Source organism: Chiloscyllium plagiosum, chromosome 20 (genome assembly GCF_004010195.1).
Source record: "Chiloscyllium plagiosum isolate BGI_BamShark_2017 chromosome 20, ASM401019v2, whole genome shotgun sequence".
In the NCBI taxonomy this organism is placed as follows: Eukaryota; Metazoa; Chordata; class Chondrichthyes; order Orectolobiformes; family Hemiscylliidae; genus Chiloscyllium; species Chiloscyllium plagiosum.
Window position 1 is genome coordinate 10205600 of NC_057729.1, and position 17280 is coordinate 10222879.

Below are 17280 nucleotides of genomic sequence, written 5' to 3' on the forward strand. Positions count from 1 at the left end.
GAAGGAATGTCTTACGAGGAAAGGCTGAGGGCAGTGGGTTAGATAGGGTGGGCAGGGAGAGCCTTTTTCCAAGTATGGGAATGGCAAACACGAGGGGACACGACTTTTAAAGTGAGGGGAGATAGGTATAAGACAGATGTCAGAGGTAGTTTCTTTACTCAGAGTAGTTAAGGGTATGGAATGCTTTGCCTGCATCAGTAGTAGATTCGCCAAGTTTAAGTGCATTTAAGTCGTCATTGGACAAGCATATGGACATACATGGAATAGTGTAGGTGGGATGGGCTTCGGATTAGTATGACAGGGTGGCGCAACATCGAGGGCCGAAGGGCCTGTACTGCGCTGTAATGTTCTATGTTCTATAATACCAGTGTAACATTACTTCCAGTCACCTAGTTCAAAACTACATGACCCATGCAAATTTTTCCAGAAGCCCCTATCTACTTAAAAACTTGAGTAGATTCACTTTGTCAATTCCTGCTGAAAAATAATCTTATAATAAACATTAAAGAAATTCTCTTCTTCCCTCCCATCTCAAACTTATGTATCATCATGGTTGCAACAACTCTTCCTTCACAATGGGCACCTCTAAAATCCTAAATATTTGTTTGGTTATGTTCACCCTCCCCAACCCCATAGGCAACAAAGTAGACAAAATATCTCCATCAGTGTTTCTGTGAATGCAGTTTACAAAAGAGTGCACCTTTCTTTAGGGAATAATATTGCAAAGATGTGTACACTTCCATCTTGAATTTAGTGGTAATATTTGCTTCCACATGTTTCTTTTTACTGTATGTTCACCAGTCTCGGAAGGTTAATGGTATGCTGGCCTTTGTTGCAAGAGAACTTGAATACAAGAGCAGTGAAGTCTTCTATTGCACAGGACCTTGGTTAGACAGCACCTAGAGTATATTGCAGTTTTGGTCATCTTACCTTTGAAATGAAACTGTTGGCATAGAGGAGCAAAGGTTCACCAGACTTATTCCTACAAACCTAGGAACATCCTGTAAAGAAAGATTGGGCAAACCGGACTTGCATTCTCTAGAGTTTTGAATAAAGAGAGATGATACCTACAAAACACAAAGGAATAGTCAGGTTATTTGCAGGTAAGATATATCCCATGACTAGGAAGTCTGGGAACAGAGGACACATTCAAAACCATGGAGATGCCACTTAGCTCCCTGATGTAAATTACTTTTTCTAACTGTGTTGTGAACCTTTGGAATTCCCTTCGGCAGAGAACTGTGGAAGCTCAGCCTTTGAGTATGTTCAAAGTAGAAATTAACAGATTTATACATAACAATGACATTAAGATATGTAGGGTAGAAGACATTGAGGTGTTTGATTAGCCATGATTATTTTGGTTGAGGAGCAGGCTGAAAGGGCTGAATTGTCTACTCTTGTGTTCCTTAACTTTGCTGGGTGTTGTCAGATGCCTGTTGTTTTCATTATTGTTAATGCTTTAAGTTTCTCAGTTGTCTTAGATTCCTCTTCATTCCATTTACTTTTCTATTTCGGCTTCTAACTAGCTTGTTGTTTCCTTTCACCGATTTAATGTCTTCTGAGCTATCTATAAATTTACATGTGAATGCTGTTGCAAATTCTTCATCTTTTCAGCTAACTTGTTATTTCTATAAGTTTATTTTTGAAGTCTTTTTTTTTGCCAATCTGATGTGTAATAGTACATTGTTGAATAATTCTTAAATTTTCCACTTGATTCCTAATTCCACTTGGTTTTTTTCACACAACAACTGGTGCCAAATCATGATTTTAATCCCATGAACTGCATCTATGTTTGAATGACAAGGAAAGCTATCACCGTTCTAATGCAGTAACTCAGTAGATTGTAGTTTATGAAAGGAAGACAGAAAATGCGATTGAATTTCTGCATCAAATTCATTGCGTATTGTTTAAATCTAACCTTCATTTTTTTGACTTGATACATTGTGAGCACAATACCATAATTGTATGAAAGGCAGCATGACCCAGCAGATGACTAGAAAAAAAGTGATATGGCACACACAGCATTATTCTTAAGACTGAATGTTATCTCTTGTCAACAGCCTGTCAGAGAGAAAAGTATAATCCTCAGCATTTATTTACATTGTAATGTCGAACTTGCCTAGCAATCTCTAGAAAAGATGCCTTTCAAATTCAAATTGTTGCTTTGTGGATTGACCTTGCTGCCTTGCAAGCTTGCATCTACTTTATGAAGCAAGTGCATTCCGAAATGGTACTTCTCTGATTTAATTTGTTTTGTTTTAATATCAAGGATTTCATTGGATAACTAAACTGATTATTCTTGGTCTTCATTTTTAAAACTAAATATTTCCTTTTCCTCTTCACCTCCCCTCTTTTTTTTTTGCACCCCATATCCAAAGAGTAATGTCTTGTCATATCATGTCATGTTTTGATTGATTTGCAGTGATATTTTGTAATGATGCTTACTATTCACTGTTATTCTTTTCAGTTACAAACCTATAAACAACAACAATACATGGAAATAAATCTACTGCTCTCAAAAACATGCAAACTAAGAGCAGAAGTACACTATTTGGTCCCTCTAGCCTACTCAACCAATAAATAGATCAAGCTCTATGTTTTGAATAGCATTCCCACTTACCACTGACAATATGAGGTCCTTGCTTGGCAAAGGAATCTGTCTGCCTTAGCCTTCATAATATTAAATGTCTTGCTTTCACTGCCTTCAGTAAAATGGGAATTTGGGAATGTCCCAATAGCCTATCGTTATACAAATTATTTTTTTCTTCTACTCTTCCTCTGTATGTCAATGGTAGAATCCATTCTAAAATAAGTAGTTTTATGAAGAAATTGGTCTGTTTTCAAAAATAGCATCTGTTTAGTTTCCACAAATAGTGAAATATTCATCTGGCAATTTACTGTGAGCTTTGGGGTCAAAGTAAATCAATGTTACGGTTAAATCGTATGCAAAATTGCTAGTGCTTGAATATCACATGTGAGCCAATCATCTCTACCTCTTCCAAATCTCCAGACTCTCTCATTCCAAGAAACCTAAGCAGTTGGTGATTAGATTCCGTTCCCTTGCTGTAAATGATTTTTCCTCCAATGAACTTTCTGTAATCTGTCTAAAATTCTGCATTTTTATATTGTTAGATACCCCTGACCTACCAGACTGTTCCAACATCGATGGTCAACCAAGATTCTTTGGGAACTGCTACAATCATTTATGAGCAGGGTATGTGACTTCATGTTGCACTTTTTTTAAACTGTAGAAACTAATCTGTTTTTATTTTCTTACTGTGATCCTTCCAATATGACCAACTGTTCCTAAAATATACATAGAATTTGGATTTATGTAACTTCCTTCATAGCAAAATGTGACAAGAAGTTTCTCTGCCATGCAACCTGACAAAAGAAGAAAATGGGTTTTAAGGAAGGCTTAAAAGAGAAGAGACTTAAGTAGGGAGTGAATCTCAGAACTTCAGGCCATGATGACTGAAGACATATCTATGAATAGTAGAATGAAGGATGGTGCTGATGAGGATTTGGGTTTTTCATAGGGTTGGTGTATAGAAGACTAAAACTGGACGAATATTGAATTCTTAAAAGTATATAGAGATGGGAAGGGATGAGGTCATTGATGCCTTCAGATCCAAAGATGAGAATTTTAATCTGCAGATGTTGGTGATCTAATGGTGAGACTGCATCACTGAGACAAGTCTGAGGATGTTCAATGCAAGTTAGAAAAATAATATCATGTGTTTTGCATGAGGTCCAGTTAATGGAGGGTATAAATGGTAGGCTGACCAGGAGAGCATTTTCTCGAAAACAAATACAAAATTCCACAAGCAGACAGCAATTTGATGTGTAAATACATTTGTTAAGCCTTCACTTTTGCAAATTGCTGTCTACCTCTGATCTGACGTTGGAAATCTCAACCAGTTTAAAAAACTAGGAATTAACCACAGTTAGCAGTTGTAATTCTTGATCCTTCTGAATCTACATGAAAATCTATTGTCATATCACGTGGCATAAAAAATCAGTTCTGCATGACGAGCATTCTTCAACGTGAATTGGCTATAAAGCGATTGAAGAATTTAAATGATTATTTTTGGACCGTGAACTTTTCTTACCTGCATTGGCTGTAATGTGATTCACGTCCCATTGGTTTAAATTGTGCTGCTATTACATAATTTTCTTACAACATGGGACCACACAGAAAGGAAACTATTGCATTATATCAGAACAGACTGTAAGTTTCAGCCGCTAATCCAATATCTGATAAACGTCTAATCTCACTCTTTCCATTTGGGGGAAGAAAGATGTATTGAGAATGTTTTCAGTGTGATGAGTAAACGTGCAATCTTCTGCTCACAGGTACAAGCGAATCTTCTGAGATCACTGCACAAAGTGCCCTAGATCTTCTGCTGAATATGAGTACACCAAGAGAACTGGTTACAAACTCATTACAGGTGCGGCACTTTGAAATAAGCTTCAAACTTAGAACAAAACCTGTATCTTGGAGAAGCTGTGCTGTACATCTCTATGACTCTATAAGTGCATATTTTCCCCAGTTGAGTTACTGAGTGACTATGCAGTCATTCATATTAAATAATAACTGGGTGGGCTGTAGGAAAAGCACCTTAAGGAGTTTTATTGGCATGCCTCCCAGCTGAAAATTTGCCCATCGCGAACAGTGTAACATTCTGCAGAGTTTTGTTATATAGGGTATATAACGTGATGTGACATGTTATGGATGTTCTTTCTTGGCACCTTCCAGCTGCTTTTACTTCAGTCTATGCAATTTTTTTTCTTTTAGGGTGTTTTGTTTTTGTTCTTGCATATTCTTTACAACTTGAACTGATCTACACTTCCAGTTGCGTGGTCTCTGGATAAACGATCCTATCCTGACAACTTAGAATTGTTAACCTTATCGGAGAAGTTAGAATTTTATGTACAAGTATGAAGATTCTAGAAATGGCTATGAGGCTACAGAGAATTGTCACAATAGAAGGACAGAGCAGCACGTGCTCAAAGCTTCAAGGAATCCGCTTGGTTGGAAATAGAAGGCCTAATCTGACTACTTGTAGATGTGTTCTTTGGCTGTACTGTGTCTAATTTACAGTGCAATTTCTTAATTTGAAATTAACCTTTATCTACTTCATCGCCAACCTGTTATTCATGGAAAATCTAATTCTGGAATACTGACAGTTCCTATGTTCTGTCGATGATAAGTTAGGCCAAATACCAGGTATATCAGGAACGGTCAGATTTGAGTGTTCCTGGTGTAAATTTTTTTTTCACTGAGGTCTATACAACGTTCTGCAAAATAACTTCAGCAGAGTATGGGGAGTATCTTTATAATGAATGTCCAGAGACCACCCATATGTTATAGTATGTTTATCGCTTGCTGTTTGCATTTAAATAGAAAAGAAACATGATTAATATTGGATCCAAAGTATTGGACATCTGAACGGAGGCACTTGCGAAAGGATAAAAGATGAGGCAAAATTTGAGTAGAGATTGTGGTAAGTTTTGGCTGTCACATGTTTGTTGTGCCCTACTCAGGTGGCTGTACTGAAATCAGATAGTACAGCCCAAGATCAGACCTCTCCGGAATCTCAAAACCGTGAGGAAGAGCAATTGACCATGTCACCCCAACACAAAATTGTCACATTGCACGTGGGCGAACATGGTGAGACCGTGGTCCAGGAAATGTACGAAACTGCAACCCTAGAGAACTCTGGAATTCCACAGGTTACCATCAACCCCTACACCAATGGGACAGAATACAATATTGTCACACCAGGAAGTGAGGAAATGCAACATGCTACCACAGTTTACAGGTAACATAAGAGTAAACAGTGCTAATCTCCTGACCTTTTTTCTAACAGTAACTATTGTTTTATGGAGCTAGAACTTTAAGTGCTCTGGATACTTTTTAAAATCACTTTCTCAGCTTGCTGTGCCATGTTTAGCATTCTTTGGATCTTTGCAAGTCTCTCAACATTTGCACCCCATGTACAATTTCCTTTAGTTTGTCTTGCCTCCCCATTTTCTTCTGACCAAACATACCACATTTCACTGTTCTGCAATAAATTTGATCTGCCACAAATTTGTCAATTACACCAACCTGTTTATGTCCTTCTGTAATCTGTCATGATTCTCCTCAAAGTTCCTAGTGTTTCCCTGTTTTGTCATCTGTAGATTTTAAAATGATGCCCTGCACTCCCAAATCCTTAATATAGATCAAGTGAGGTGATGGTCTTAATAGAAACTCTTGGGTCCCCTGCTATAAAACATCCCCCACTCTGAAATACAGTTGTTCACTCTGTTCCTTAATACTCAACCAACTTTGTGTCCATGCTCTCTTATTCTGTGGACTTCAACTTTGCTTCAAGTCCATTCAGTGGTACTTTACCAAATGCCTTTTGGAAGTCCATATGTACCACATCTTCTGTACTCACCTACTCCACTTCATTGCCTCATTAAAAAGTTGAACCAATTTAGCTGAAATAGGTAGTCACCAGTACAAGATACTGGACTGAACCATCTTGAATAGTTCACTTTAGAATTATTTATTTCCAGTCTTTAATCTCAGAGTCAGGGGTTGCTGAGTTTGGACAAGGATGAGGAGGATTTATTTTCTGAGGGTAGTGAATTTGTGGAATTCTTTACTGTAGAAGGCTGCGAGGGCTGAATCATTTAGTATATTCAATGCTGAGATGAACAAACTTTTAATTAAATGAGTTAATCAAAGGTAATGGAAAAGGGTAGGGAAGTTAAAGATTATCAGATCAGCCATGATCTCATTGAATGGTGTAACAGACTCAATGAACTGACTGACCTGCTTCTGCTCCAATTTCTAATGGTTTTATGGTCAAAACTTCCAGTGCCAACATGTTTTGTGTTAGAGTTGTGAGAAGATTTGTAGCTCAGGTTGAGCTTCTGGATGTAGGTTTACTCACTGAGCTGGAAGATTCATTTTCAGACGTTTCCTCACCATCCTAGGTAACATCATCAGTGAGCCTCCAGATGAAGCACTGGTGGTATGGCCCGTTTCCTATTCATGTGTTTAGGTTTCCTTGGATTGATGGTGTCATTTCCTGTGGTGATGCCACTTCCTGTTCTTTTTCTGAGGTGGTGGTAAATGGGATCCAAGTCGGTGTGTGTTGATAGAGTTCCAATTGAAATGCCATGCTTCTAGGAATTCTTGTGTGTGTCTCTGTTTGGCTTGTTCTAGGGTGAATGTATTGTCCCAGTCAAAGTGGCGTTCTTCCTCATGTGTATGTAAGGATACTAGTGAGAGTAGGTCATGTCCTTTTGTAGCTAGTTGATGTTCATGTATCCTGGGGACTAGTTGGTTAATGGACTCTTCAAGTCTACTCAGAGTTTTCTTTCTTTGAATGTTGCCATTTCACTTTCATTATTGAGGGTTTCATTGAGAAACCGTATCATTTATTGTTGTTTCATTTTCAATTGTTAACTAAATAACTGAGCTTCCAAATCCAACCAGGAGCTCAGAAACATTGCTTGAATGACTAGTGTATCTTTTATTTTTCATTACTTGCACTATATGTGTGCATGGCTACGTGGGGATCCTGTGGCAAAATTTGACATTTTTTGTATATATATTACACAGAACAGCCTCGATTATCCGAACAAGACCTCAAGATCCCGTAAAAACATTATCTACTTTTCCGAACAGCCGTTATCCGAACTCTGTTATCTGAACGATATAGTCCCTGCCCGTCTGTATACAGAACAATCTCAATTATCCAAACGTCAGTTACGAATTTCGGATTACCCGAACAAGATCTCAAAGTCCCGTAAAAATGTTATCCATTATTTGAACAATCAGTTATCCGAACAATCAGTTATCCGAACAAAATACTCCTCGCCCATGTCATTCGGATAATCAAGGTTCTGTATATATTTTAAATTTTGGATGTAGGTTTGCTCGCTGAGCTGGAAGGTTCATTTCCAGAAGTTTTGTTACCCTACTAGGTAACATCTTCAGTGGGCCTCGGGTGAAGCAATGCTGAAAATTCCTGCTTTCTATTTATGTTTTGGTTTCTTTTGGGTTGGTGATGACATTTCCTGTGATAATGTTATTTCCTGTGGCGAAGTCATTCCTGTTCCTTTTCTCAGGGGGTGGTAGATGGTGTCTAGCTTGATGTGTTTGCTGATGGCAATCCAACCGGAACTCTATGCTTCTAGACATTCTCGTGCATGTCTTTGTTTGGCTTGTCCTAGGATGGATGTGTTGTCTTAGTCGAAGTGATGTCCTTCCTCATCTGTATGTGAGGGTACTAGTGAGAGAGGGTAATGTCTTTTTGTGGCTAGTTGGTGTTCATGTATCCTGGTGGCTAGTTTTCTGCCTGTTTGTCCAATGTATGTTTGTTACAGTCCTTGCACAGTATTTTCTTTCACAACAGGAAATGACATCACCAACCCAAAAAAACGCAAACATATAAGTAGAACACAGGAATTTTCAGCATTGCTTTGCTTGAGACCCACTGAAGATGTTACCTAGTAGGGTAACGAAACATCTGGAAATGAGTCTTCCAGCTCAGCGAGCAAACCTACATCCAAAACCTCAACCTGAGCTACAAATCTTCTCATATATTTTATATTTTAAATGTTATAGGTCAAATAATAAGTAATTGCTCGAGTCTGCCAATTATTTTCTTGCTTCTCATCACAGTAAATACTGCATTAAAAGTTGGGTAGTGTAAAATACCAAATCTCAACAATTGCCCTGAATATGATAGTGGTGGCGTTTGCTGCACACAACAGTGTAAACCTGTTTATTTGCTTATGTTTACCTCTGTTTTGCTTCCCCAGTGGCTCTGATGGCAGTGGGGATGTTGCTCACACTGTGGTAGTCAGTGGCGATGAGTTAAAACAGCACCATGGTCACTTCATAATGACAACCAACGTGCAGGGGAATCAGTTTCAACAGATTGAGGTATGTGATCTAGTATTCTCTATTCCATTTAGTTTTCTCAACACTGTGTCTTAAAGTTTGTCACCAGGTAATTGTAGCAGGGCAATGTTACTACACTACAAATCCAGAAAATGTTTTGAGAATATGAATTTAGTTAAATTAAAAATAAGCTAGAAATAAATTGATATCAGTAAAATTTAACTTGAAGCTATTGAATTTCATTCAAAAAATTAGCTATTTCATTAATGTCCTTTAAGGAAAGAATGCTGCTGTCAGTCTCATTCAGGCCACAAATGCGCTTGAACTTTCGAAGTGTAACAAGCATTTAGTTATGTTAAATCTCCACAAAGAATATCACCTGAATTGAGGTGGTTCAAGAAAAATTCCCACCATTTTAGCAGTGCCACATCCCCAGTATGAAGCTTTGAAAATGCCACAAAAGGCATGTTACACTGACTGTTATCCAACCTCCCTTTCAACCTTTAGATAACGTTACTCTTGTAAATGAAGGTATCAGATAGCAAAGGATCACAATCAGTTCCCCAATATTGACATGCCAATTATGTTTGTCTCTAATTTACCCTGTCAATGAGTGCACATTAAGCCCACAGTTGCTAAAATCAGCTTTTAATTTAGGTGCAGAATACTGAAGTTCTTCGTATTAAGGTAAAATCTTCTTTTCTCTGTATTTGAAGGAATCAACAAAAATCATGCATCCATCATATTCCTTGTATTCCAATCTTTAGAAATATTGTACAAAAAACTCAACTTACTCACATCTGAAACCCAAATAGTCTGTACACGGAAGTCACAAGATACAACTGAGCAATGTAAAAACAAATAGTGTAGAGCAAGAAATTAGTCATTTCTCACTGGTTTCTCCAAGAAGAGCTAACATTTATAAACAACTGCCAGTCTAAGGAAACTTCCTTCACCAATAGAAATTAACTATTCACTTAGCTCAAAGGTTCCTCCTTAGTCCCAATGGGCTGCACTTTGTGCACCTGAAAGACAGAACAGGATGAAAATGGTTCTGTGTTCTCAACAGGCAGTTTTTCTTTTGAGATAGGCACTTTCACCATTGGAAAGGGGCTCATGGGAGTTTCCTCCATTTTGAGCTAATGTTATAACATATTGTCAGGAAAAAACAACGTATCTTTTAACTTAGCATGAGCGGCTCCATCAGAGATATCCGTTACTACCCTTTCCATACAAACATTGTGTCCCCAAAGGACAAATTATTCCATCATGATAAAATGTTGGTTTGAAGGATGCATAACATCGTTCAGAGGGACAATAATTAACAAAATTCTATATTTTATCCCTGTTACAGTCAGTATCGTGCCATACGTTGTCATCAATGGACTCTGGCAGAGTGCAATGTTACTACTTGTGTACAAGTAATTGCAAAAGCTTTTACTTTGAAGTTTGAAAGAGAACTCCATGCAACTTTGCTGCAAATCTGGATAGGGTTAAACCATCTTTGATCCCTTTTGCTCATCACCTGCCTGCAATCATAAAAAGGCCTGTGAATTCTCTGTTGAGAAATCGATTTTTGTAGTTCAAGTTCAAATCTCCAATATTATCATGAAGCTAAGGTTACTTGGCTAATGAGTAGCTCTAGTGTGATGATCCTGGGCAAATAACCAACTCCAACCTGTTGTTTCGGGAAAACATGAAGATAACCTATTAAATGCGACCGAACTTGAAGGGAGTATTTTATTTGTATCTTGTTTAGAAAAATAATTCTGGACATGTTCATCAAAACATCAGTTTTATTTTGTGACAGCAGAGATCTGTGGCATTGGGATATGTTGTTTTGGTGGTTCACCCTTGCAGACATGCTGCTTGTATTTTGGGGCAAGTTTGTTATATCAAGGCTTCAGACTAGCCTGGGAGGTAATCCAGAACCACCCAACCTGAAGTCTGTCCCCCTTTGAGAGAAAAGTTAAAGATTTGCATTTTGTTTTTCAAATTCCCAGTTTAATGGCGACATCACAGCTCCACAAGTCGATTCAAACCTGCAGTCATCGTCAATGAAGAAGTTTTCCTGTAAAATATGTACTGCCTCGTTCCATGGCCGAGCAGAGATGGAGAGTCATAAGAGAGCACATGCAGGGGAGCAGGGCTTCAAGTGTCTTGATTGTAATTTTGCAGCCAGTACCTGGCCAGAAGTCAGAGTAAGTATTATTTTCCAATTCCTTCTTTCCAGATCATTTTCAGTAGCCAGGTATCAAGATTCAATCCATTCAACAGTCAGCTGAAAACTGATCAGCACTTAGCTACTTTTGCTTTCTTTTTGATTTGCAAGTTCCTCAGATTTTCACTAATTCAAATTTTGACCCCTTTCAATGTCACGTGAACTTAGAATTGTGCCTTAGCACGTTCAGCATGTCCCTCACTGTAAATGTCTTCTCTTTGAATTAGTTGGTCTTCATGAGGTATAATGATAATACTGTGTACTGGTGCACCAATGCATGCAACAAGATGTAAGGCAGACCCTGTGTTTTTCACACACACTTATTATCTTTTGCTCCCTCCAGTTAACACCCATTCTACACATTTTGTGACCTTGGAATGTTCTGAGCAAGGCTTAACGAAAGTACTGTATCTTCTTGGGTAACTTGGGGTGTGCTTCTATAATAGCATTAACTGATTTTATTCTGATCACGTTCTTTGCTAATGTGGAAATCTGTCTTGCCTTCAGAGTCATATGCTTCAACATTCTAACTTGCGACCTCACAAGTGTAACCAGTGTAGTTTTGCATCTAAGAACAAGAAAGATCTTCGGCGGCACCTACTGACACACACAAATGAGAAGCCTTTTTCTTGTGATATTTGTGGACAGAGGTAAATCTTTCATCCATTGGGCTTTCAATTTGCTTATGCTGAAACCTTTCTCCCTTCCTTCCCTCTCCTGCTTTCCCAGTCTATAGTGACCAGGGATCAAAGAATCTGCCTCAAACTTGTGCCTGATTTATAATTTTTAGTCGAGACTCTAGTGAAGGTAAGCAGCTTTTATATCAACATGCACTTTGCTCAGCTTTTTGGAAAAATGGCAGGCTTTTTTGAAAAGCTGTTGCATTGCTATCATTTGCTGTCCAAAATTCAAAAAGCCTAAATATTGGGTGTTATGTTAAGCAGTGTGGCTAGGTTGTATTGAGAACAGAGGTTGACTTATTGCTTTACAAGACTAAGGCATATTTAACATATTGTACCACATACATTCAAGCGACATAGGCATTACAGTTTGGAACTTGGCTGTATTTGTGATCATTCTCCACATCTGTAGTTGTTCTAGTCCAAGATTACGGGCGGCACAGTGGTTAGCACTGCTGCTTCACAGCGCCAGAGACCCGGGTTCAATTCCCGCCTCAGGCAACTCTGTGTGGAGTTTGCACATTCTCCCCATGTCTGCATGGGTTTTCTCCGGGTGCTCCGGTTTCCTCCCACAATCCGAACATGTGCAGATGAGGTGAATTGGCCATGCTAAATTGTCCCTAATGTTAGGTGAAGGGGAATGGGTCTGGGTGGGTTGCTGTTCGAAGGGTCGGTGTAGGCCTGTTGGGCCGAAGAGCCTGTTTTCACACTGTGGGGTATCTAAGTAATCTAATCTAAGATTGTTTTGTTTCCAAAATGCTTTATTTGCCTTTCCTTTAACTGTTAATCCCTGTTGACTCATTCTAGCTTCAGTCAATGCCTATTGCAATCCATTGTACAGTGTTACTGTTTTTAAGACATTTTTCATGCTCTTTAAGAGAATGAACACTTGAATGGGCTAAATGGCCTGTTTCTATGCTGTAAGTTCTGTAATCTTTTTCTCCCAGATTTCTAGATCTTCCATCACTTCTGTTTGACTTGAAACTTTTGTCCTCACCGCTTCATAATTTTAAATGATTAAAATATAAAATTATTTAATTTCCATGTGTTCTAATGTACCTGGATAAGTTTTTATTTCTTTGTACAGAGTAGCATGCTAGTGAATGTGATGTCTACTTTTATTTTTTTAACAGCTTTCCTATAATGTGGAGCCCAAGCTGCACAGTACTCAGATTGTGATCTTGCTAGTGTTTTCTACAAATTCACTGTAACAGTTACCTCCTTGAGTCTCTTACCATAGCATCAACTATCTCATTATTTACGGTATTACTTGCGTTTCTGTTGCAACAACTTCATGTATCCTGCTGTCTCTCTACTCCAATTTAGGCCTTTTTCACTACATCTTTTTACAATATTACTTGAAATCCTCCATGTTCTGTACCTGCACTGTAGTCACTGGAGCTTAGTAGGAGAAAGTGAGGACTGCAGATGCTGGAGATCAGAGTCGAGAGAGCACAGCAGATCAGGCAGCATCCAAGGAGCAGGAGAATCAACATTTTGGGCATAAGCTGCTCATCTGGAATGAGGCTTGTGGGCCGGGGGCTGAGAGATAAATGGGAAGGAATGAGGCTGGGGAAGGTGGGTGGGGAGAGAAGGTAGCTGGGAATATAATAGGTAGATGAAGGTGCGGGTGAAAGAGATGGGTCAGGGAGGAGGGTGGGGTTGGGAGGGAAGATGGACAGTGCCAAGTTGGAAGCTTGGGACTGGGATAAGGGTGGGGAAATGAGGAAACTGGTGAAATCTGCATTGATTCCATGTGATTGCAGGGTCCCAAAGTGGAAGATGAGGCATTCTTCCTCCAGGCATTAGGTGGTTAGGGTTTGGTGATGGAGGAGGCCCAGGACTTGCATGTCCTTGGTGGAGTGGGAGGGGGAGTTGAAGTGTTCAGCCACGGGGCGGTGGGGTTGGTTGGTGCGGATGTCCCAGAGATGTTCTCTGAAACGTTCTGCAAGTTGGGGCCTTGTATCCCTGATGTAGAGGAGACCATATAGGGTGCAATGAATACAGTAGATGACTTGTGGAAGTACAGGTAAATTTTTGTTGGATATGGAAGGATCCTTTGGGGCTTTGGACTGAGGTGAGGAGGGAGGTGTGGGTGCAGGTTTTGCACTTCTTGCAGTGGCAGGGGAAGATGCAGGGAGTGCGGGGTGGGCTGGTGGTGGTGGTGGAGGAGTTTTGACAAGAGAGTTGCGGAGGGAATGGTCTCTCCGAAACACTGGTAGGGGTGATGGGGTCTGTTTGCAGGTGGCGGAGGATGATGTAATGTATCCGGTGGTTGGTGGGGTAGAAGGTGAGGAACAGGGGGGTTCTGTCCTTGGAAGGATAAGGGGGTATCTCATTGAAACTTACAGAATACTGAGAGACCCGGATAGAGTGCATGTGGAGAAGATGTTTCCGGCAGCAGGAGACACTAGAACTTGAGGCACAGCCTTCGAGAGAAGGGATGACACTTTGAGATGGGAAGAATTTCTTCATCGAGAGGGTGGTGAATCTGTCGAGCTCATTACAGCAGGTTGTGGAAACCAAGTCGTAGAGTGTATTTAAGACAGAGATAGGTTTTTGATTAGTAAAGGTATCGAGGGTTATGGAGAGCAGACAGATGAATGTAGATAACAAACATGTCAGCTATGATCGAATGGTGGAGCAGCCTCTGTAGGCTAAATCGCCTAATTGTGCTCCTTTATCCTGTGGTCTTGTCTTCCAAAAGTATGTTGCAGTGAGACAACTCCAGGTATTTCCTTGTTTCAAAATATCATTAATATTCATTAAAAAACCATATTGTTCAATCGCTTCCTTTTTAGGGAAGGAAAACTTCTATCCATACCTTGTGTGGCTGACATGTGATTCCAGACCCAAGGCAATATGGTTGACTATTAAATACCCTCTGAAATAGCCCAACAAGCCACTCTTTTTTTTGAGTGTACTGAGGAAAGAATTAGGAATGCTTTTGAAGAATAAATGGGGGTGGTGAGGGAAGTTTTCTTTGATGTCCCAAGAATGCCACCTGTTCAGTTCTGCATCAGCCTTCCTGATTGTCCTCTCCTTACCTTCTCCTGTGTGTGACATTGGAAAACATCTGACAATTACCAACCTGGTGTTCTTGTTTTATTGATGGTGATCCAATGTTTTAAATTCATTCTGCAAGGCCTCAAACTGATATCTCTATGAACTTGACTCTTGGCTGTTCTTCCTATGTTTCCTGGAGACTTCCCCACTCTTGTCTAGCGATATCCTTCATCATGGCACAAAGGCAAAAAGATATTAAACTTGAAATCCCTCTGCTCATCTATATCACCAAGCACTTGCCCCCATTTGACCTATACCACCTACAGTTACTGGTTGGTAATGTAACTTGTGATACTGTACCAAAATAACAATCTATTTGATCTGTGTCTTGTAGATCGAAGCAGTAGGAGTTGATTATTAAACCACAAGGATTTTCTTTATTTTTGAAAAAGCAATGACTTGCCAACCTTCTTAAATTGGAATCTGTCCTTTTACAAGGCAAGGCTGAATAAAGTAATCAACTCTACCTTGTAAAAAAGGAAACATTTGGTTAAATTGATACTGTATAACTCTCAAAAATGTTTTCAATTTAACAATATCCAGTGAAACAATCTTTCAAAAATTTCCATTCTTTAAAAACAATAAAGGTTTAATCGAAATGGCCACCTGAAGTTTCACATCGAACGACTGCACAGCTCTGACTCTCAGCAGAAGCAGCCTCGACAGCAGCACGTCATTCTGAATAGTGATGACGAAGCGATTGGTAAGTTCACCAGTTCAGTGCAAACTTTCTCTTTCCCAGGGATTAGCACACAGGACGGTTGAATATTTTTGCTTGCATATTAAATGTCCAAAGATGTGCCTGAAGCATCGACATAAAAGAAACATTTCATCATTGTCACATTATCATTTGTGGAACCTTGCTTTGTGCAAATTGGCTACTGTGCTCCTTAGATTACAAAAGCAGCTGTACTTCAAAAGTTCTTGTTTGGCTACAAAGTGTTTTGGCATGCCCTGAACTTATTGAGCCTGGTATTTAAGTCCAAGTCATCTTATCCTTTGTGACTAGCTGTTTAAGCTCAACAGTGAGTCTTCATCATCTTGATACTAGTGGTGATGCTGTCACTCTCTCAAACATACAAATTGGAGCAAGAGTAGGCCATTCAGCCTTTGGGCCTGCTGTTCCATTTAATAAGATAATGGCCAACCCTGATTGTTGCTTCCACTTTCCTCTTTACTGATATCCTTATATTCTTACAATTAAGGGAATCAATCTAATTTAGCCTTAAAAATATTCAGTGACCCTACCTCACTGCTTTCTGGGGAAGAGAATTCCACAGATCTAGACCCTCTGAAAGAAAAACATTCTCGCCATCACTTTTTAAACCGTCCCCTGGTTCTAGTCTCTTCCACAAGAGGAAACATCCTTTTGGCCTCCATTCTGTCAGGTTCCCTCAGGATCTTCATATCTTCCAGTAAGATTGTGCTAAAGAGACCAAAGCTATATGCAGTAATCTAGATGTGTTCTCACCAATGTCACGTACAAATGCAGCAAACCCTGCCTGCTTTTACATGACACACTCCATGTAATAAATAACATTCCATTTGTCTTCCAAGTAACTTGTGTTTATTTTTGTTATTTATTTTGCCAGGATACCTAGATCCCTCTACATCTCAGTTCTTCAATCTCTCTTCAATTAAATAAAATGCTGTTGTTCTATTGTTCCTGACACATTCACATTTTCCTAAGTTATACTGTCTGATTGAAATGAAAAAGCTGCCTGTTACTGACTGCAAAATAAAATTTATTTTGCTTTTCAGCCAAAATCTAATTTTGGCATCTTTTGCTCCTAGCCCCTTTAGGCTATTTTTCAAGAGTCACAGACTCAAGTCATGAATTAACATGAGAAGCATGCATTTTATTCCTTCATTTTGCCTAATATTTTAAAATGAAATCAATGGATTTTGCATCGATATTTCAGCACTCTTTGTTTTTCTTTCTCTATTTTCATGATGAATATTGTTTGATTAAGACAACATTTTTTAAAAAAAAATTGCACTTCACCATTGCAAGGTGAAAGATATACACTTTATGCTGAAATTCTTTTGAGAAGCTGAAACCCATTCTGGGTCAGGGTGATGGACCAATAAGAGCAAAGTCATGATGTGGACTAGGGCGGACACAGTTAAAAATCACACCAGGTTATAGTCCAATAGCAAGCTACCTGACGAAGGAGCTGACCCCAGGGAAAAGACTCTCTATTTATCCTATATATGCCACACATGATTTTATAAACTTCTAACGTCACCCCTCAGCCTTCAACGCTCCGGGGAAAACAGCCCCAGCCTATTCAGCCTCCCCCTATAGCTCAAATCCTCCAACCCTTGCAGCCTCCTTGTAAATCTTTTCTGAGCCCTTTTAAATTTCACAACATCTTTCCGATAGAAAGGACACCAGAATTACA

General features: G+C 39.3%; 1 protein-coding gene across 4 annotated transcripts in view; it reads left to right on the forward strand.

The window, feature by feature from the left end:
- The window catches only part of znf335 (zinc finger protein 335), a 69504-nt gene that overhangs the window by 37874 nt on the left and 14350 nt on the right, over positions 1–17280 (forward strand). For 3 of the 4 annotated variants that reach the window (XM_043710165.1, XM_043710167.1, XM_043710168.1), the window contains exons 16-23: positions 3133–3214; positions 4357–4451; positions 5548–5825; positions 8827–8950; positions 9566–9595; positions 10912–11109; positions 11637–11779; positions 15463–15578. In XM_043710165.1, coding sequence (XP_043566100.1) covers positions 3133–3214; positions 4357–4451; positions 5548–5825; positions 8827–8950; positions 9566–9595; positions 10912–11109; positions 11637–11779; positions 15463–15578 — 1066 coding nt within the window. The remainder of the gene's footprint in view (positions 1–3132; positions 3215–4356; positions 4452–5547; positions 5826–8826; positions 8951–9565; positions 9596–10911; positions 11110–11636; positions 11780–15462; positions 15579–17280) is intronic. The other variant, XM_043710166.1, reaches the window with a different exon arrangement.